We start from the raw sequence: 23,277 nt of genomic DNA on the forward strand, positions 1-23,277 counted from the left end.
TCACTCAAGAATCATGTATTAAATAATGCTTTGAATTTTGGGTGAAGTAGCAAATTTTGTTCAATGCCTGCTATATTCATTCAGCTGGAAATGATCTGAAGTCATCAATGATTATGCAAACTTATGCTTTAAATTTTCTAATTTTATGACTATTTCAGTTTCTACAATTTCTGTCAGAATAACCCCCACGTGAGACACAGTAACACAACAACAACGCACTTGACTAAACACTTGGGATGCAAGCCAGCACTGATCAGAACAATCACTCAGAACAGAACATAGCAGAACACAGGAAAGAAATGGATAATTTCAACGAGCCACCACTGTTTACCTGTGAGCCTGTGGAATAACGTCCAGGAGTTCGAGAACCAGATGTTTTCCCTGAGCCAATGGAACTCTCTGTACTTTTGCCACTACAGCAATGTGTTCGAAGGCATTTCCCATACTCTTTTCGTACCTAACCAATTAAATATTAACTTCTGTTAGCAAGTAATTCATTCCAGCAAAGAACTATGGTATAAAATGTGCATGTTTTATTTTTAGATAACAGAATTATTTCCTTACCTTACAGATACAAGAAAGTCTGCTCAGCATATATTTTACAATATAAAATAATTACATTTATACTGTAAAACTAGAAATTTTGCATAACTGGAACCTTTTAAAACACACACATGCACACACATTTTTCTGATCACATCATAGCACTACTCTTATTTCAAAGAAGATATGTTTGAGACTCTTCAGAACACTATTTTTAGTTTCATGCATTTAATATAAAGTAGCACATGGTGCAAGGGTATTGTGGCTATTCTTTAGGTAACAATCTAGTGAGAGAGTTGAGATCAGGATGGAAGAAGGGAGGTAGAAAGAGGGAGAGACAAGACAGAAAAAAAGGGAATGTGTGGGGTTAAGTGTTCCTTTTCCTTTTTAAAAAGATTTATTTTTATTTTTACTTGGAAGGCAGAGTTACAGAGAGGGAGAGACAGAGAAAAAGAGAGATCTTCCAGCTGCTGGTTTACTCCCCAAATGACTGTGACTGTTGGAGCTGGGTCAGTCCAAAGCCAGGAGCTTCTTCAGGGTCTTCCACATGGATACAGGGGCCCAAGTACTTGGGTCATCTTCCACTGCATTCCCAGGTGCATTAGCAGGGAGCTGGATGGGAAGTAGAGCAGCCAGACTCAAAGTGGTGCCCATATGGGATGCTGGTGCTTCAGGTGGCACCTTAACCTGCTACGCCCAGCTCTGACTGTTGTAGCCATCAGGGGAGTGAACTAGCGTATGGAAAATCAAAGAGATCTTTGTCTTTCTCTCTCTCTCTCTGACTTTCAAATAAATTAAATCTTTTTAAGAAACTATAAAATAAAACTTCACATTTCTATCAGTGAGATGAACACAGGAATTATTGTATTTTATTATTATTAAAATAATATGTTAGATTATTTCCTATCTAGAAAAAATAAGAACAGATACTTTAATAAGAATCTGAGAAGACTAAAATTAATCTCTAATCAAAGGGAAACACTGTAGAGTTTAAACATTTGTACTGCATTCATGAAGCATCTTCAAGATCTTTTTTTTTTTTTTTTTTTTTTTTTTACAGGCAGAGTGGACAGTAAGAGAGAGAGACAGAGAGAAAGGTCTTCCTTTGCGGTTGGTTCACCCTCCAATGGCCACTGCGGCTGGTGCGCTGCAGCCGGTGCACCGCGCTGATCCGAGCATCTTCAAGATCTTAAACTTTGATCATAAACTTCCTCTCACATCCCACTTTATTTTACCTAGTGTATTCTCTCACTGTCTATACCCGTGAGAGATTTTATTGAAGTGACATAAACCGAAAGAAATATCTTAGTAGAGAAAGAAAGTGAGAACAGAGAACATCTTCTCTTACTGTTAGAAAAGCATCAATACTATATACGCCACATGATTTCATCATGGACTAATTGCATTTTCCAACAAAGATTAAATGTTCTGAACTGATTATATAAACAGCCAGCAAATCAAGATACGCTGGTGATGCCAAGTCCCACTTTAGATACATTACTTACTGAATCATTACACTGACTTTATTTTGCTTTGATTTGGTTTGAAATGGTAAGCAAATGTCTTAAAAAGAAGAAAAAGAACATGGTCCATGTTCATGAAACATTTTCCTTTAGATTACATAGTAAAAGTATTTGGTTGTTCAATCAGTTGCATATTCTAATCTATTACTTCTCTGTTATCCTATTTTAATGCCTCAACCAGAACATGAGGTGTTTCAGTGTGATTTTCTAGAACGCAGAAAACAGGAATGAGAGGTGTCTTACTAACAGAATATTTCTCCCATACTCTCAGATCAGATGTAAACTAATTGTGGGAGCTTGAGAATTTACTAAAGAAATGAGCTCATAAAAAAAAATCAAGGTGATATCTTTAATGTCACCAGTGAAAACACTCCATATTCAGAAAGAAACTGACACATCTAACACCGGGAACTTCTGGTAAAAACTTGGCATAATCAACAAACGACTTTAGGAAATCAGAAATCTCAAGAATTATATTAGCAAAGGAATATTAATGAAATTCAATCACACCTTACTACATATCTTACTACAATTTCAAAGGTAAGTCTGATAGTTGGGTAAGCAAAACAGCAAGAAATAATTGCATGTTTTATATATTCTGTGATGCTCTCTTTTTCTGAGATGTCACCAAAATTTAAAAATTCACAAAATGGAATGGATGAGGCAACACTATAATTGTTACATATTGCTGAAAATCATAAAAGTAACCTTCTAAATTAGGCAAGGTTTCTAATGAATGGACAGATAGTCAATAATTTAGGTTTTGTGAGACAAGAAGCAAAATTAAAGATATTACAAATGTACTTACTTAAGTACTTAAATGTACTTTACTTAGTATATACTGACTCGATCTTCTGTATATAAAGATAATTGAAAATGAAAAAAAAACTTGGTTTAAATTGGAAATTAATCAATTTTTAAAAAAAAATATCATGTAGGATAAAAAAATTTAAATATACAAATTTTAAAAACTCGTAACCATTTTTTGGAGTACTAGTTTTAAAAAGAAAATGCAGATGGAATAATATGGCCTGCAAGTGTTTAAATTGGAAATTAATCAATTTTTAAAAAAAAAATCATGTAGGATAAAAAAAATTTAAATATACAAATTTTAAAAAGTCATAACTATTTTTTGGAGTACTAGTTTTAAAAAGAAAATGCAGATAGGCCGGCGCTGCGGCTCACTAGGCTAATCCTCCGCCTTGCGGCGCCGGCACACCGGGTTCTAGTCCCGGTCGGGGCACCGATCCTGTCCCGGTTGCCCCTCTTCCAGGCCAGCTCTCTGCTGTGGCCAGGGAAGGCAGTGGAGGATGGCCCAAGTCCTTGGGCCCTGCACCCCATGGGAGACCAGGAGAAGCACCTGGTTCCTGTCATCAGATCAGCGCAGTGCGCCGGCTGCAGCGCGCTACCGCGGCGGCCATTGAAGGGTGAACCAACGGAAAAGGAAGACCTTTCTCTCTGTCTCTCTCTCACTGTCCACTCTGCCTGTCAAAAATAAATAAATAAATAAATAAATAAAAAAGAAAATGCAGATGGAATAATATGGCTTGCAAGTGTATTTTCCTTATGGTAAATAAGGGAAACATTCTAGACTTGTTTCCAGGTACTGACTTGAATAATCTCTACCTGGGCATCAAACGTAATTCCTAGGTACCTCAGTGATATGCTTACATAAGCCAAGAAAAACTAAAGTAATAATTAGGAAACTACAATAAATATTACCTAATAAAAATACATACAAAATGAAGGGCAGAAATTTCTATATTAATTTTTTAAAATAAAAAATACACTATTCTAAATTTCTAGGTAATACTTGTATATAAAATAAAGATGACAGGTAAGTTGGATCAACTATAATTCAATGTTATGAAATAATAATTTCCCTATTTTCATGAACAAATGCTACCTCTTCCCTTATTCTCCTGATTTTACTCCAGTTCTTATATATATATATTTTTTCTTGAGAAATGATTATGGCTACTCCTGTCCAAATTGAGCAGTCTTTCCCAAGTGTTTGTTCATTCTGGCTTCTCCGAGAACCCTGCACGTCTAGCCATGATCCACTTCTTGATACTCCTCCCTGTTGTTAGTTCAATGTCTCATCTTGATACTCATTCATCTCTTTCCTTCCATCCCTGTTCTTAGCCATTTACACATCTCCTACACTTCCAACTCATCAAGTGTGGCACAGCTGGTCACTACACCAACTCCTTCCCTTTCTAGGTACAGAATCTGGGCTGCTTCTCTGTTTTCCTGGAAGTCCAGTGTGGAAAGTGAAGAGAAGGGATATAACCCACTTGCAGTTCTATTACACAAGACGGAGGTCAACACCCAAGAGGACCATGAACTCCCAAACTGAGAATGCCTGAGCCTTTATCGACCTGTGTCTCCAGACAAGGCAGCGACAACAATTACAGCTGTGTATGCAACAGTATTAAAACACATACTGAGTTAAACTACTCCAGATTATTGAGGTGAATGCAGTAAAGTATTGGGAGAAATTCTTCTGTTCTAGTAGATCCTCTTTTCTAACATGAGTTCTAATCCATTCGATTGGAAACCATCCATTCAACACAATCATTTTATTCTCTATAATCTGCACTATAGGCCTGATACATCATTATATCTAAGACAGTATTTGTGATCATAACAAGTCATTTTAGATAACTATGGTCACCTCAAACTGAAACAGAGTAACAATTTGTTTCACTGTTGTACATCTTGAGAAGTAGACACCCTTCTCAGCTTCTGTTCTGGGTCCTACCACTTTCTCAAGACAAAAATTCTGCAGATGGATATCTTTAGTCTTTCTTTTTTTTCCTACAAAGCCAAATTATAGATCTTGTTTCTTTCATAGAATTTTTGTTTATGTTTTACCACTTCATTTCAGAGCCACCTCCTTCAGTATTTCATAATTATCATTATCACCTTTTTTTTTTACACATGAGGGAAATGGGACGTAGGGAGATTAATGAACTTGTCCCAAATCACATAGGTTTGCAAGTGAAGGAACTCAGATTTGAACTCATGCAGTCTGTCACAGGGATCTTTGTGATTAGTCACAGAGATATTTTTAAGAGAGCTTACTTCCTAATGTACAGAGTCCAATGTCTGTCAAAGGAAATATTAAGAACATGAGGTCAGGTCTACAACAAAATAATTTTTGTGCACTGTCCAAATAAAAACATGTTTTCAGTTTGATTTTTACTGTTGAACATTCTCACCAACTGTTATACACCTACTTCATGTCATTTTGTCTTTATTATTATAAAAATAAATAAAAATATATTTACTTCTTAAAGATATCAAGAACAGTTTGTTGGAATACATTTTGATTGCTTTACTATCATGAAATAAACAGAATTTGTTCTTGGAAAGAAAACTGTAGCTTACCTTCTTCTGTAGGACACAATGGAAAATGAATATAAACATTCCCTGTAGAGAATTGAAAATGGTGAAGAGATACGCCATGATGACTGTGCTTTCATTAATATACATGAGTCCAAAGGCCCAGGTCAATCCTAATAGGCAGAGAAGAGCTATTGCACCTATAACCCATGACCTATAGAGAAAAAAGAAAATTAAGTATAATTAAATATTTGGTCTTGAATTAACACAACCATATCATGCCAACCACACCAACACTGAAAAGAATGTTACAGTAAGTTTCATTGACAGAAAATGTAAGACAAGTGGGGTAAGTAGTTTGAGATCTTAATGGGGACTATAAGTTTTCAAGCTTGAGGAACTATACATGAATGAAAATGTTATGAACACGGAAATTCATTTAAGCAAAAGCAGGTTTGTACCATAAATTATTCATGTATCTGCAGCACATATGCAAATGGGATGGAGATGTAATTACGGTGAATGGCAAGGGGAAAAACATCTGAAGCCTTGTTAGTCTCCACTGGTGTAACTGAAATGACAACATTTGTTTGATTAAGATTCCCTTCATCAGTGCTTTTTCTGATACCTTTATACCCATTTTCTCACATTTCCTGATTTTCTATAAAACAATTGTATTGTGGACTGACAAAAACATACTCTTAGTAGAAGGAACCAGCACTTGGAATACATGCACAACGTTGAGAGTCTTATTTACCTGACTCTTTAGATATGTGGTGTAAGTGTCCCATATGGTGGATGGGAACCAAGTTCCACCAGAGTGCAATCGCTCCAGTTTAACTTGCTTTCAGCTTTTGGGTTATTGTCTTCTAGATCATGTGGGTGTGGCTAAACACTGGAAATCAGGCATGCGCAGCTTTCCTGAAAAGTGTCCTACACGCTCAGGGTACCTTCATGTCTCCCAAGTGTTTGCACATGCAAGGAGAGGATGAAGTGAGAATGGGATGGAGTGGTATGAACTGTAGTGTGGAGGCAAATCCTCACTCTCACTCCAGTTTTTACTTTCCTCCAAGCTGCCATGCACAATAAGAATTGGTGGGCGACAACAGTTCTTTTATTTGAAGTTGCATTACTATTTTACTATTGATATAGAATGAATTCTTCCAAAAGATGGGTCTCTAATAACTGGAAATGGAATCCTCAACTCTTCTCTAGGTATGAGGGAGAACTGGACTGACAGCTGAGGTCTATACACTCCTCTTAAACCCAACCTTTTTTTACCCAGCACACCTGCCTTGAATAGTCTGCTTTTTCTGCAGACTATTATTCTCCACTTACATTGTCTAATGAAAAAATATTTAGGGAGACTGACACTGTGCAAAGCGAAGGGGGGGAAATGGCCTATGTTTACCATCATTTGCAGCTGACTTCATTACATTTTTTTGACTAGAGCTACATCTTAAGAAAAGATATGTTCCTAAGTCTTATCAGAATGTATCAAATTATTACTATGTTTCTCCTGCCACAATTCAGATGTAAGTGTACCCTAGGTTTTAGGTATTTAATTTGAAACATCAATGCTTTTTGAATAAAGAATCCCTAAAGGATGTGGCATGTCTGCACATATGAATGAGAAAAGAGCTAGAGGTTGACATGTGATTCTGCCACTGGATTCAGAAATATGGAAACTTTCAAGGACGAGCTCTCAAGCTCTCACAGATATGGAAACAAAGAAAAATGGGAAAGACAGCCATTACAGCAAGGCAAAACTGCTATTTAGACTTAGAAATAAAACAGTAAGATAAAATACTAAAGTCAGTGTTAAATGATACAAAACTGCAATGAGCCTCAATTTATAAAGAAAAAATAAGCAGAAGCACGAGGAAGTGTGTGGATGGCACTGGAGAGAATGCAAACAAAGGACGCTTCACCAGAAGAACAAACTGAAGGTCTGCAGCAAGGCTGCCCACAGGCTGGCTTACTCTGCAGGATTCGTAATTTGAAAGAGTACATACAAAAATACCCAAATATTTACATTGGTGCTTATATGAGACTCGTACAGACTTGTAGCTTTGTTTAAGAAACTTACATTATTCATAAACAATTAGATCATGAACTGACAGGTGTCAGATGTGCAAGGGACAGTTTTGCATATCTAACATTGATTCCTCAAAAGATGCATGGCTTTCCTTTTTGAATAATTACAAGAGCAATTCATTGGTATCAATTGAAATTGGGTGGCTCCATACCCGCAAGATCATTTCAAAGATAGGCCACTAAATCCCAAGGTAATTTTAGCAGAATGATGCCCAAACAATGGAACTGCAGACACATGCAGCACAGAGGAACAGAGCACAACTGAGAGGATAAAGATATTAAAAGCAAAACAAGTCTGTACACAGGAAACTGCTATTACTGTGGCACTGAATGCGGGTGATATCCAATTAACAGAGGTGAAGAGAATGTTTTGGCAATACACCTGCAGCATATTTATTCTGCAAGGAAGCTGTATGCCAGAGTGTTTTCCTGCACAGTTTGCTCTTCTGCCTCAATGTGAATGACAGAAGCTCTAATGATTTTTCAGTACTGTTCTGACAGCTGGTTCATGGGACCACACTGATAAATGGAATTTATCAGCCATTCAGGTCATTCTTACTTGATGAAGGGTCTGTTATCCTCATAGCTAAAGAATGCATAGACATAAAGACAAGAACACCAACATTAGCATTTTATGACAAAGAATTTCATGAAAAATATTCTCCTGGTTCACAAAGGCCTCTGTCTCCCCCTTCCTAAAAGATTGCATAACCTTCCCTTTATATCCAGAAGGTAAACCCTAAAATGACCATGAGAACTTAAATAACAAGGAATAAAATCAATTTTATAATACTGCAATATCCCTTATGAGACTCAAAAATTCCATTTTTTCATCATGTGCTCATATTCCTTGTGACTTGACAGAGACATTTATTTCTTAGAGATCACATTTCTCTAGAGAATGAGACATTTTATGGGCAATCTGGGAAAAGGCTTGGGGGCATGCTTAAAATGACAGATTTTGTGTCACCAAAGGTATCCTCATTCTGTAATATTAGTAGGTAGGATTACTTAATTATGGACAGTAAGCTTCTGAGTAATTTTAACTTGGAGATGATTGACCTGAGTTAAATCTGAACATTATGGCTCTTGCAAAAGAATTAATCTTGACTGCTTTCAAGCTCTCCCTGCTAATGTATTGAGAAAAAAAAAATACAAACTGAATACTTTTTTGTAGCAATAAGAGCAAACACCCAGCTCCTGCTTATTGTCCCTGGAATTTACTCGCTGACTTAGTCTCATTCTGATAAAGTGAAATCCTAGTGCTACAGAAGTCAACTTGGGAACATTGTGGGTCATCTTATAAACCGAGTGTCTTCGTTGCCAGGGGCAAAATCATTTCCTCTGTTACACATAAATAAGTAAGGCTCTTAGGAAGGTCCCATCTGTGATGTGTTTTGAGTAAAGAGAACCATTGATGAAAACTCATTCTCCAGAATGATGCAACAGCGAAGAATGCAGTGAGAGCCTGGTATCTGAAGTCAGTCCACGTGGGGTTTCCAACCCAGCTCAGCTACTTACTAGCTATGTGATCTTATGCAAAAATTAATTCAACAGCTATTGCGTAGGTTTATACATCCATAAAATGGTGATAATTATAATGGAAGCCTTTTTAATGCTACAATGTAAGTTTCTTGTGATGATGAAATGATTCATTATGCACGAGGTGCTCAGCACAGTAACCTAACATATGTGTCCAACAAATATTACATACTATTATTTTGACACTATTTAAAACAAGGGAAAAGTCTCATACAAAATACAAAAGTTCAGGGGTTGATGCTGTGGTGCAGTGGGTCAGAGCCCTGGCCTGCATTGCTAGCATCCCATATGGGTGCCAGTTCAACTCTCAGCTGCTCCACTTAAGATCCAGCTCCCTGCTAATGTGCATGGGAAAGCAGCAGAAGATGGACCAAGTCTTTGGGCCCCTGCACTCATGTGGGAGACCTGGAAGAAGCTCCTGGCTTCGGATGGGCTCAGTTCCAGCCATTGTGGCCATTTGGCGAGTGAACTAGCAGATGGAAGACTCTCATTTCTCTCTCTCTCTCTCTCTCTCCCTCTCTCTCGTCTCTACCTTTCTGTAACTCTGTTTTTCAAATAAATAAAATAAATCTTAAAAAAGAGAAAATACAAAGTTCTCATCTAAAGACTAAAACACCAAATACATATATATTGTATAGTTAAATGCATTTGAGAATATTTCAGAAGCAATAGAATGCAGTAAAACAAATATGGCTGAAGCAAGTTGGCAAATGGAGTGGGAGTGACTGAACTGGGTGCCCAATATGATTGTTTATCAGGCATATGTGGGTATTTAAATACAAATGCCTTAAAATGAAATGAAATAAAACATTTAGTTCTTGTATCACACCAGTCACGCCACAGTGCTCAAAAGCTTCACAGAGTGAGTAGCTACCATATTGGACAGTGCGGTTCAGAAGCTTTCTGTCATCAGAGAACATTCCACCGGATGCTACTGCACTAGGACAGTCAGGGAAAGTTAGGACAGAAACTGGAATTTCAAGAGAGATTTAAATAATTCCACTGAGGTGTGAAGGATAAAGAAAGGTCTCTAATAACTGATAATATTAAAAAGTAGTAAAATATGCCTATAGAGAAAATCTTAAATTCATATCTTAAAAGTATAAAACAATAATGGAATATTTATTATAATAATATTCATTTCCATGGCATCAGTATGTAGCAACTGTGATGTCAAATTCATGATTGGGATAATTCTATTAGAGAATCTAGTTTTACCATGTTTCTCCACCAAATTCAAATCAAACTAATAGTAATACTGCCATAAGTTACAGTAGCAGAACTACATGCTGATTTATTTATTTTAATCAACAAAAGCGGAACTATAGATCTAGCTTCCAAAACTGGGTAATTTATATTATGATTTACCAATGAAAGTTGATTTGTATAAAATCCCATCAAAGATTCTATGTTTAAAATAATTGCACTCCAGTTATTTCTAGGTTTTATTAAAAATATGAACACAAACACCTAAAAAGTTTTTGGCAGACATTAACAGGAACTCACAGGTTATCGTAAGTTATAAGTGGTAGCTGTTTGAAAATGAAGGAAAATGTCTTATACATAGAATTTTCAGTGGCTGCTATTTGAAAATGAGGTAGGATCTTGTACATACAATTTTCAATACAAATAAGAAAAAATGAGACTTCTTTCTTTGTATATTTTTCTTCGGTCAGATAATTTACTTTTCAAATTTTATTTTTATTAATATCTAAACCTTCATTTAAACGGTCATAAAATTATCTTGAAAGTCATTATTAGAATCAAGATTAGGGATCTCTGTATAGATTGACCATAGTTATATTAATATATGCTATAGCAACTCCCAAGCAAACAAAAGGGCCATTAAACTCTAATTCCATGGATGCTTGGAGTACACTTTATTTTTTTATTTTATTTTATTTTTTGACAGGCAGAGTGGACAGTGAGAGAGAGACAGAGAGAAAGGTCTTCCTTTGCCGTTGGTTCACCCTCCAATGGCCACCGTGGCTGGCGCGCTGCGGCCAGCGCACCGCGTTATCCGATGGCAGGAGCCAGGTGCTTCTCCTGGTCTCCCATGGGGTACAGGGCCCAAGCACTTGGGCCATCCTCCACTGCCTTCCCGGGCCAGAGCAGAGAGCTGGCCTGGAAGAGGGGCAACCGGGACAGAAGCGGCACCCCAACCGGGACTAGAACCCGGTGTGCCGGCGCCGCAAGGCGGAGGATTAGCCTGTTGAGCCGCGGTGCCGGCCCTAGAGTACACTTTGAAGAGGATAGGTTAACTGAAGTATTAATCTACATGATGTAAAAACTCATGCCATCCATATAGACAGATTATCAGTGGACAGAGACAATAGAAATGAAGTTATTATAGAATACTCGTCCTCTTACTTCAAAAGCTATTAAACAAGTACTACTTTTGACATGACTTTTGAGGGAAATGGCTGAAATCAAGACATACAGGAAATATTAAATAAAACTGTCACTTCTATTGCATCTTGGTAGTTCAGGATATGTTTTAAACAGTGGGAAGGAAGATGGAGTAACAGGGGACATGAGACTTTTATTTCCCAGTCATAAGATCTGGTAATTGACGTCATAGTAAACAAAAGAAAGGGAATTATTCCAGCAGAACTGCTCATTCTTTCAGCTTTGAGATGAATACGTTCTGGGCTATTCTGGACGTGGAAGATTATCTCATTTGTGCTCGTGAGTGAATCATTTTTAATCATGAATAGGAGAGCTACCATGATATATATGTATTTATCCTCATTAGTCTTTCAGTATTTCCAGTTTCAGTATGCAACTGGATTGACTTTCCCTAGAATAAAACTAACTATAGCTATACTTTTCCTCATTAAGTCTGGTTTGCATTAATGTAGGAATGACAAAGTTTATGTAGGTGAGTTTCTCAAAATCAAAAGTGTTCTTCAAGGAAGGAAGAACGGCAGCAGATACAAAGGCATCCACACGTGGGATGGATTTTCCCTACTGCCCCTCAATCAACAAGGAGGCTCCCAAACGAAGAGGATCCAGTTACTCATACTGTAAGAGGAATGAGCAATAACTTGAGCCAAAGGATCAGGAGACACTGCTTTGCCACACTGTTAACCCTGGTATTCAGTCTTTAAAACTCCAGGGGTAGGGACAAGGCCATTTTATAGGATTGCAAGGTTCACAAAATATATGAAAATATATGAAACAGTTGGAAGAAGAATGAAAGAAGTTCTTTCATGAGTTTCCCCAGCCACAAATATCAACAATCAAAGGAGGAAGGGTGTTTTATTTACTTTTGAAATTTTTATTTATTTATTATTTGAAAGATGAAGTGGCAAAGGCAGAGAGAGGCAGAGAGAGAGAGAGAGAGAGATTGAGAATGAGAGAGAAAGAGACTGACTCTTTTATACATTGAGAGAGAGAAAGAGAGAGAGAGAGAGAGAGAGAGAGAGAGAGAGAGACTCTTTATACATTGATTCACTCCCCAAATGCTGGCAACAGCTGGAGGGACAGGACAAAGCCAGGAGCCAGGAACTTCTTCTGGGTCTCCCACAGGGGAGGCAGGGACCCAAGTACTTGGCCTGCTCCTTCTCAAGTGCGTAAGTAGGAGTTGGGAGAAGGCAGGACTCACACTGGTCCTCTGGTAGGGGATGTGGGAGTCCCAAGAAGTGGCTTCGCCCATCGTAGCACAGTGTCCACACCACGGAAGGATGATGAGATATGCTAGTCAAATTTTAAATTGGCCAGATACTGAATAACTGTAACACACTGGCAATGCTATGAGCTCCATGTAAGACAGCACTAAGTATCTGCTCCCAGGAGTGAATGGGTGTTTAAGACAGCATAGCAAGAACAGTGACTACAAAGGAAATTCATGTTCATATCTAACTGTGTTAAAAATCCTCAATCAAGTTATGCTTATGATAGAAATGCTGACAGCTTCATATTTCTTTAAAATATATTTTATTTTGTGGGACCATACAATCCTGGATTTATATTATTAATTTCCTCTTTGTTCACCTCTCTAGGAAGATTAAAAGGAAAAGACATTTAGAATTTAATTCAACAGCTGTGAGTATAATATGAACAATGTATCTTTATGGCCATATATTTCTATCACCAAGCATTAAAGATACTAAAAATTCTTATAAAAATATGAAAGTCATATAAATATGAAAGTTATAAACAAGGAAAGATGATTATATTTCAACTATGGATTTTATAGCTATTAAAATATTACAATCAAAAACTATAATCTTAAATTTTGCTCATATAAAATTTATTAGAAGAATTAAATGAACTAAATAAAATAAATGGTTTAGAATATATCATAAACATTTTCCCATGCCTCAATGTCCCCATAACAATACTGGTGGTTGTTTACAACAATATTGTAGGTTGAATGATTATTCATGAATCAGGGAAGTGTGAAATTTGGAAAAATAATAGTATAATAAATCAGGATCAATAAATATCAAATCACTGGCAGATAAAATTTTGATAATATTATCTCTGTAACTCAATGATATGTAAATTTCTATAACAATATGAAGTGACAAAATAATTTATGTCTGAAAGGAATTAAGGGTATCATAAGGAGATAAATAATGAATTATTAAATTGTACAAAGGCAATTATATAGGTTTTACAATTTGGGATCTCCCTGTATCTCATTTATAAGGTTAGAATGTATGCAAATAAAATATGCAATTTGGGAGTCTTATGTTGGAAGAAAATAATACTCTTGCACGATTATTAATATTAATATGTAAAATGCTTTATTTCAGTAACTGAAAGCACAGCCAGTGAACGTGCCCGTTCAAGTCTGAATACCAGTAGAATATTTCACTAACTCTGCAGCCTTGGGCTAACTACTAAACCTCTCTGTTCCTCACAGCCCTCATCTGTGAGATGGAGATAAACACAGAACATTCCTCAAGGGCACGTTTTGTACATTTAAGAAAAGGACTTGGCACTTTTATTTAACACTTGTATATGCAAATATGCAAATATGCAAAATGTTAACAAGCACAGCTATTAGATAAATATTTGCTATTCAGATTCTTACTGTGTATTGACCTTCTGACCTCAAAAGAGGGACTGTTGTGAAAAATACACACACAGTACTACATTAGATTTTCTTTTTGTTTAAGTGTTTGGACATTTTGTATATTAGGCAAAAACTCAAAGAGTATGAAGGACTCATTGAAAATTTCTATTTAACTTATACTAAGTTTTGTTTTCTTTTAGATGGTGAATTTAGTAAATGCTATAAATTTTCATATTCTGAGTAGAAATAGGGATATATCCAGATTGCTAATGACTGTTAAAACAGGACCCCAGAGTTGACTGGTTTACATAAGAAAGTTAAACTTGATTCATAAATATATTGTGTCCTCAGTGTTGAGAAGCCCACTAAGTAACTACAGTATGTCACTAAATGCAACCATTTAACCACAAAATAAGAAATAAAAGATACAAAGTCAGATGTTAAGTGCTCATGAAAATTCATTAAAAGATTACTGACACCATGAACAGGAGTGTCAAATTGTTAAATCAGCAACAGGAGTCACTGTGTACTTACACCCCATGTGGGATCTGTCCCTAATGTGTCGTCTAAAGCGAAGTGATGCTATAACTAGTACTGAAACAGTATTTTTATACTTTGCGTTTCTGTGTGGGCACAAACTGATGAGGTCTTTACTAATTATATACTGAAGTGATCTTCTGTATATAAAGAGAATTGGAAATGAAAAAAAAAACAAACAACCTGGTGTTAAAATGGAAATGGCATAGAAAATTAATTAATTTGGAAAAAAAAAATTATGTAGGATCTCTGTCTTTAATGTGCTGTACATTGCTATTTAATGCTATAATTAGTAATCCAATGGTAGTTTTTTCACTTTATGTTGCTATATGGGCAAAATGTTGAAATCTTTACCTAATATATACTAAACTGATCTTCTGTATACAAAGAGAATTGAAAATGAATCTTTACATGAAAGGAAGGGGAAAGGGAGCGGGAAAGGGGAGGGTTGCGAGCGGGAGGGAAGTTATGGGAGGGGGGAAGCCATTGTAACCCATAAGCTATACTTTGGAAATTTATATTCATTAAATAAAAGTTTAATAAAAAAAAGATATGAATTACCGAACTGGACTCATTAATTAATATCTTTTGCATGACATTTTACATTTGAAAACTTGAATAGGAAAGATAAAGTAAATGACAAGGCATCTGTGTGAAGAGAGGTATATATTTCTAAAAGCTTTACCTTATAATCAATGAAAACTGTCGTTTTTGTCAGTAACATTTCAAAAGTCAAAAACATTATCAACAAGTTGACAGATTTTATTTATTGATCCATATAATCAAAATTCACAATGTTTGCTGGTTCATTCACCATTAAAGGGCCAACATTTTTTAGCCTTACACTGATTCTTAGAATTCACTAGCCATTGGAATCCATAGAGATCAAGTACTTTCAGAAATATATAATATACTATCAGGATTTCTTTTTATCAACTTAGAGGGTGCACAAATTTTAAGAATGGGAAAAAAATACATAAGTTTTTCTTATCCTTGCCAATTGTATTTTGACAGGCTGAATCTCCGCTATTCTCTCTCTCATACCATATGGTATCATCACCTCTCATTTCACCAATTTCCAACAGAAACATTCATCAAACCTTTTCTGTGGATAAACAAACCTATTATAACCTGCTAGGAAGAAAAACTGAAACACGAGAAAACCACAACCAAGTGCGTGAAGTACACCTGACCTTACTAAAGATTCCAATAAATGGAACCAGGGGAGGCATGTAGCTCAGTAGGAAGCAGAGGAGTTTTAATTATTTGGGGCAAGTAATTTATCCCTTACAAGCCTCAGTTTACTCACACCCAGAACGAATATCGTCATCTCACCAGTACCTTTATAAACTTGAAGGGAACCAAAGAAACAAGAGTTTACAGCCTTCAGAAAGTTACCAAAAAGAGCTTCTGAAGTACATTCTGAATTCTTGAATTTACCATTCACATGGAACTGTGAAAGTCCATTATAATTTTTCTGGTGAAGAATTTGAAAAAAAAAAAAAAATCACACTGCACAGCTACTACACAGTATCTCTTGTACTGTCAGTAGGCCCAAGTCATGATTATAGACCTGTATCTCAAGCCTGCTTTTAACACAGAAGCCTAGTGAGATTTTACTGACCCTAGTCAAAATTGTTAGCAGGAACTTAAGCATAATCTTAAAATAATGTCAATGAGGAAAACATCTAGAAAAGTTATTGAGAATGTAAGCAATATAATAAATAAATATAATTTTATAGATATTTAAGAAGCTCTAAAACACAATTAAAATATTTTCAATGCAGCACACTTTACAGCAAAGAGTAGCCTCAATAAAGTGTTAAGAACACCAATCATAGCACATTCCCTGACAATAAAGGAGTTCAATTAGACATCAATAGTTAGTAAAACATGAATGCATGCATATGACTATATATATAGCAATCATCCATTCACTACTATGTCTACAAAAATCTCAAGCTTCACAGCATTTTATAACTCTACTAAATTTTGTATTTAACAAAAAACTTATTAATGTTTTCATATCATGTCTAAATAGAAAAAAAATATATTTTATGAGTCTAATATAATTTGTTAGTTAGGGATAATATAAGAGGAAGTACATCATAAGGACATTTTACCTAAGAATTGAAGCATAAATCCTCAAAAAAGCAATTGAAGAACATAATCTAATAGTTCACAAACATCAATTAATAACTGCCCCAAAATGGTGAGGAGAGTTAAATAAGCCTATCATATCATATTTACCACATGGATAGTCTAATTGGGAAAAATATTCCAGAATTGAGGAAGATTATTAGTCATTTCTCATGAAAATATGAAGCAACTTAGAAAACTAGAATTATAAAGGAGTTTCATTACCTTAACTTGATTAGCTATTTAAAGTTCACAGCAAATATCACACTTAATACAAAACTTTAAAATACATATTTTTTAAAATCTCAGGACCATAACAAGAATGCAGGCTATAGTTGCGATTACTCAACAGAGTATTTTGGACATGACAAGGAAGAGAAGAAAAAACATGGAATGGCAGAAGGCTTCCAAGTGCAGATATAACTTTTTAAATTATTTGAACATGACACAATCATTTCCATAGAAAATGTAAATGAATTGAGAGAAAAATCATGGGAACTACTAATAAAGTTCAGGAAGTTTGATGGATAAGTTTGATGTCGGACCATGTGCAAAAATCAGTATTATTCTCCTATTTAGTTATAACAAACATGAAAGGTAAAGGAGAAATTAGATACTATTCACAATATCTACAAAACAAAGACCTCAGATAGGGATTAACTCAAAGAATGAATAGGGCTTAATGAAACAAATCTTAAAAATATCTAAAACTGGATATAATGCAAGACTGTAGTAAATGAAGAGGTACATACATGTGCGGGGGATATGACTTAACCTCAAAAAGACATCACCTCTCCTAACTTAATCTAAACATTTAACGCAATTCTAAGTAAAATAGGAGAAATTACACTGGAAGACTTTTAACAACTGATCCTGAAATTTCTGTGGAAGTCTGATAAGAGATTCTAAGTAACTCAGGCAATTCTGGAAGAGATGGTTAAAATGGGAGGGTGCACACCAGCAGCTACTAAGCAAGTTCTGGTAATGATGGTGTCACGGCAGACAAACAGAGCATCCCCATGGAACAGAGAAAGACAGCACAAAAACAGAGTTGGTGTAGGCACCGTGGCCGCACCACCCCGCAGGGAGAGGATGCATTACTTTCAAATGAGGTTAGAAACATGGCTCATTACATAAAGAACCCAAGCTGCCTTCCGAAGAGATTAAAGATCTTAATGTGAAACACAAAAAACTCTTAGTGTGAGAGTAGGAAACAAAAAAAAAAAAAAAAGAAGAAGAAGAAGAAAGAAAGAAAGAAAAAAAAATACTTTTTAAAGTCTTAGTTTTAAAGGGTTTATGTGGAAAGATCTCAAAAGTTTAAGGGAAAAAAAGCCTGATGGTTCAAAATAAAGTGTTATAAATCATCCACTGACCTGTATTTGTTGTAAAGGAAAAATGAAAAGAAAGGTGATAATATGGAAGGAAATCCTTGCAATGGCAAGAGATTTAAAAAATGTGTACCAGCGAGTTAAACAGAAAAGCGACAGGAAAGCTAACAGGAAAAATGAGGAAGAAAGATAAACCTCTTTAAAAGAGATAGAAAATCTAGTAGAAACAAATGGACATAACGATTTTACTAATGAGGTCTTGTGAGTAATATGTAAGATGGTGCATTACATCACATTAATAGAAGTTACTGAACAGGGAGAGGTCTGGCAACTTTAGAATCCATTCTACAGGCAATCGAACAAGATGTAGTAAAATTCAATGAAAGCAGAAAAATCAGAGAACCACAATGACAACTTCTAGTACAGAGAAAACGTCCTAGCTTTTGAATCACACATTGATAAATGTAATATGTTAATATACAATAATGTCAATATCTTTCCAAATAAATTGCTGCTTTTTATGTTTCTGGCTTATTTTCTTAACCTCAAAATTAAATAGTTTTAAATAATAGCCTTAGGCCATCAATCTCAGTTCTGGAACAGAGAGGACTTTTGTTTAAAATATCAACTTCCACAGGCAACAATCCAGAGCATTCTAAAATGCATACTCAAATACCACATTTATAAAAGTGCCAGGGACTTTGATGACAGACCTTTTAAAAATACATAATTGTATGTAGTGGAAAAACCCAACAACAACTGGGATTCAGCCAAGAGAAAATTGGATTAGGAAATTTTCTAGTGTGGACCGAGCAGCTCAAGATGCTTAACGCTCGGCTGTTCTGTCTGCACATGTTAATTACAGACCCAATGATTTAATGCCTAGTCTTTTATTCTGACTTACGCACTTTCTGCACCTCTAAAATGAGGTAAAGAAAAAATATCATTTGAAAACAAAGTAACACTTCTGTTGGAAACAACTCCTTGGAAACAGGAGAATTGAAAAAGCTGAAGTCTGAACATCATTTTTTGCTGGTTTTGCTTAAAGGGAAAGTATTACACTTGGAACTAGAAGAAATGGACATACACCAAACGTATGAGAAGTCTGACAGTTCATTTGTGCTGATTAGTCAGTCAACCGATGATCACCTGTATTAACTTTGATCATAAAGCATTTTACATTCTCCTCATAGTATTGAGCTAAAACTAAGTAGCCTGGGCCATAATTGTCAAGACATATGTGTCATGGTAGTTTCTGGAAATTTGGGAGAAAAACATGTACATAACTAGGGCAAAGTCTAAGCAGTGCTCTTGCCCATCTTGCAGACTTTTCTATCTCTGTTGAGTGGGATTCTACAGCCCAAGAAGGCAAGTCAGTGCGAGAAGAAAGTAATGTGTATGGACAACAAAAATGGTAAAAGCTATAGTATAAGCTATTCCTTCCACTTCCCCTGACATTTTATATACCTCTTAATCCAACCTAATTCTCTATCATCCCCTCTCCCAAACTGCATCTTATCCCTTGGATCTCAAGAGTCCTATTCATTTTGGGGTATTTCTGTCACTCGATACTCCAAGTAAAACCATCCCACTCCTGCACTGAAGATCACACAAAGTCAAGTTATTGGTTCGTGGACATCCCCGACTACGGCAGTGACTGCCAATCGTGAATTATCTACTCTAAAAACCTCCAGCTCCACTGAGTACTTGCCATCAGATACTTACTACAACCATCTCTTCCTTCTTTTTGTCATTTACTAACATGCCCAGAGCTCCTCCTGCTCTGTCTCTCCTTCTTTTCCTGTCCATTCCTTCCTTCATGACCAACCTAGGTCCTATGACTCTTGCTCCCTTTACAACTTCTCTCCTCCTTAATCACGTGAAAAAACTCTACCTCTGAGTTGGCAACACTGCTGGAGAAAGTACATGGCATGGTGACTGAAGACAAGCTGAATTCTGGTAACAGATGTCCAGTGACCATGAACGATACAGGATGAGGCAATTATGCTGGACCAGAATCTTCGATTTATCGTTCTCCGTAAGGAAAACATCACATCCTTCTTCACTCTCACACTTTCCCCATAAAAGCCCTACATCTGAATAATTCCTCCAATTCCTTGAAAACACAGAAACCAACTGATCTTTGCAAGCACATTGGTGCACTCTCCAGACCTATCAACTCCAGTAATTCATCTTTTTTTTTTTAAAGATTTATTTATGTGATATTCAGAGTCACAGCAAGAAAGGAGAGACAGAGTGCTGGTTCACTCCCCAGAGGGCCTCAACGGCTAGGACTGGGCCAGGTGGAAGTCAGGAGCCAGGAGCTTCTACCATGTCTCCCACGTGGCTACCAGGGGCTCAAGCATTTGGGCCATCTTCTACTGCTTTTCCCAGGCCATAGCAGGGAGCTGGATCTGAATTGGAGCAGCCAGGACTTGAACTGGCACCCAAATGGGATACCAACATTGCAGGCTGCGGCTTTACTCGATACAAACACTGGCCCCAGTAATTCACTTTAAATACGGAAACTCCTGAATCTCTACCTCTACTTCTAACTAGATGGCTGTGACACCAAGCCTCTTGACAACTGCATTTTGCAATTCATGGTTCATCATTTAAAACATTACAGTTCATAAATTTAAAATATTAAAATAATCACAGGTTTTAAACACAGGGCCCTTTGTGATCTTTACAACTTGAACAATTTTAAGAGTTAAAGCTTCTTAATTATGCTCTAAATTGATCTAAATTGCTGTATATTGAAAGAAAATCTTTTAAAAGTTAAATACCATTTACTGTATTTATGGATATGCAAAGTGACATGGCAAGGAGTATATGGTAATGGTTAAGGAAATGGATTCTAATATCAGATTGCAGAAACTTCAAAGGGTTTTTGTAAGGACTAAGTAATCTAACATTTGTAAAGACTCAAAATAGCAACCAGCACATGGTACAACTTCAATAAATTAATGACTTACTATTTTGCATGCTATTTCAAATAGATACTACACAAAATTTCTGATCAGTGTTTGATCCAGTGCAAAAATTTTAATATTAGTCACAAATTTTACTTTGAATAGCTCCAAGAGATTGTGACTCTTAGGGTATTTTTGACAGAGAATTTGGTGGCCAAAAGTCTTTTAATCCAATAACACTTATTTAAATTTTATCATAAAAAATTTTAAAGATGAGTGCAATTTGTTCAATTTTCAGACAAGCAAAGCCTGCAGTTTAAAACACCATGTCACATTAAAGGAAGTTCTGTCAGAAAACCATGCCTTTCCAATTGGTTCTGGTTAAAGCAACCAAGACAAATTCTGAAAGCCACAACATGATGCTGTCAATGAGGCTGCACGGGTACTTCTCTCAGCCTATCTAAGAAATCAATGATCTCAAGTAATAATTGTATCAAAATTAACTAATGTATTTAAAAAGCTCAGAAAAATGAGTATATGATTTGATAGGGTTCAGGACACGCTACCCCAACATATGGCGCCTCGGCGTTTGAGAATACAACAAAAGTAAGAGGGTCTCTTTCTCTGACCTCCCTTTACCCTTTTCTCTGAAACAGGCCATGAAGAAATTCTCACTTTAAGACCTGCATTTCAGAGGCACCATCACAGAAGAAAGGGATATGTCTCCCCTTGGAAGACACAGAGATGTCAAGAATAATAAGAAGCAATGGGCCTGGATGAATTCCCCTCATTAATTGCTATTACACCATGCCCATCCATCCTTCAATCATACTTGCTCACGAAGATCTGGCCCACAAAAAATGCACAAATTTATCTGTTCCTTTTGGATCTTTATTTCTGAAGCCTCCCATGTTACATAAAACTTACATTAAAGGAATCTGTATGCTTTTGTCTTGTTAACCTGTCTTTTGTTGTAGGGGATTCCACCAGGACCCTAGCAATGGGTAAGGAAAGAAATCTTTTCTGCCATGCAGATTCAAACACCACACTAACATTGGTAGCCTACAGCTCCAAATGTCAGTATTTACATGATTGTTTATAATAAGCTAAAACTGCAGGAAGATAAATATGTCAAAAGATTTGTGAAATCATTTTAGGATAGTATATTTGGATTTCCCACTTAGTGTACCAGATTCAAATTTGTAATTTTTTTTTTTTTTTTTTGACAGGAAGAGTGGACAGTGAGAGAGAGAGACAGAGAGAAAGGTCTTCCTTTTTTTCCGTTGGTTCACCCTCCAATGGCCGCTGCAGCTGGTGCACCGTGCTGATCCGAAACCAGGAGCCAGGTGCTTCTCCTGGTCTCCCATGCAGGTACAGGGCCTAAGCACTTGGGCCAACCTCCACTGCACTCCCGGGCCATAGCAGAGAGCTGGACTGGAAGAGGAGCAACCGGGACAGAATCTGGCACCTCGACTGGGACTAGAACCCTGTGTGCCGGCGCCGCAGGTGGAGGATTAGCCTATTGAGCCATGACACCGGCCCTAAATTTGTAAATTGAGACTAAACAAATACTGCTAAATATATATTCTTATTTTTCAATCCAGAGAAATAAATAGCAATTGCCTTTAAAACATGAACAAAAAAAGTAAGCCTGGAATAAGTTTAAAAAATTTTTATGTCTTAAATCATAACTGGATTCTTCCACTAATTTTTAACTGATATAAATAAGAACAGCTTGAAACACTAGAGTGAGTTCTACCTCACAAGGAATTTGGAAATAGATGAATTATAGTAATTAAATCTTCTCATTTTCATGAGACTTCATTAAATTTTCATTATGTACAGTAGCTATATCCACAGAAGCACATTAACAACAGAAAATTAGACTTGGTTTTTAAAACACTTTCTGAGAGGCTAGAAATAAAGAAGAATGATCCTGTCAGGGTAATGACATTCTTGGGCTGCTCTTTCACTAATATGCTTCTGGACAGAATGTAGGGCAACCCAGTCTTAATAAAAATGTTTTTATATGAGTATTATACATATTCATCACCCAACTTCTAGAAACTCAAGATGCAGAGTTGAAACAAAAAGTCAGTACTTGGCCTTTGTTCCTGTTTCTGGGTATAGAGCTCAGAAAACTTCTGGAATCTCCCATCATTTGGATGCCAATGAGATGGTTCAAGGTATGTATGTGTGTGGGAGGGTGCTAAGTAGCCTCACGATGGTAACTGATTCCAGAAAGACCAAGCCACTTCTACAAGGCTAGAAGCTTTAGC

At 36.3% G+C, this 23,277-nt stretch overlaps 1 protein-coding gene across 18 annotated transcripts in view; it reads right to left on the minus strand.

Annotated features, from left to right (window-relative positions):
* The window catches only part of ADGRL3 (adhesion G protein-coupled receptor L3), a 486,726-nt gene that overhangs the window by 30,905 nt on the left and 432,544 nt on the right, over nucleotides 1-23,277 (minus strand). For 10 of the 18 annotated variants that reach the window (XM_062199279.1, XM_062199284.1, XM_062199276.1 and 7 more), the window contains 2 exons: nucleotides 5,460-5,628; nucleotides 332-457 (listed from right to left, as the gene is read on the minus strand). In XM_062199279.1, the coding sequence (XP_062055263.1) occupies nucleotides 332-457; nucleotides 5,460-5,628 (295 nt within the window). Of the gene's footprint in view, nucleotides 1-331; nucleotides 458-5,459; nucleotides 5,629-8,070; nucleotides 8,098-23,277 lie in introns of all 18 variants that reach the window. The other 8 variants (XM_062199278.1, XM_062199272.1, XM_062199275.1 and 5 more) reach the window with 1 other exon arrangement.

This window comes from Lepus europaeus, chromosome 8 (assembly GCF_033115175.1).
Source record: "Lepus europaeus isolate LE1 chromosome 8, mLepTim1.pri, whole genome shotgun sequence".
Taxonomy (NCBI): domain Eukaryota; kingdom Metazoa; phylum Chordata; class Mammalia; order Lagomorpha; family Leporidae; genus Lepus; species Lepus europaeus.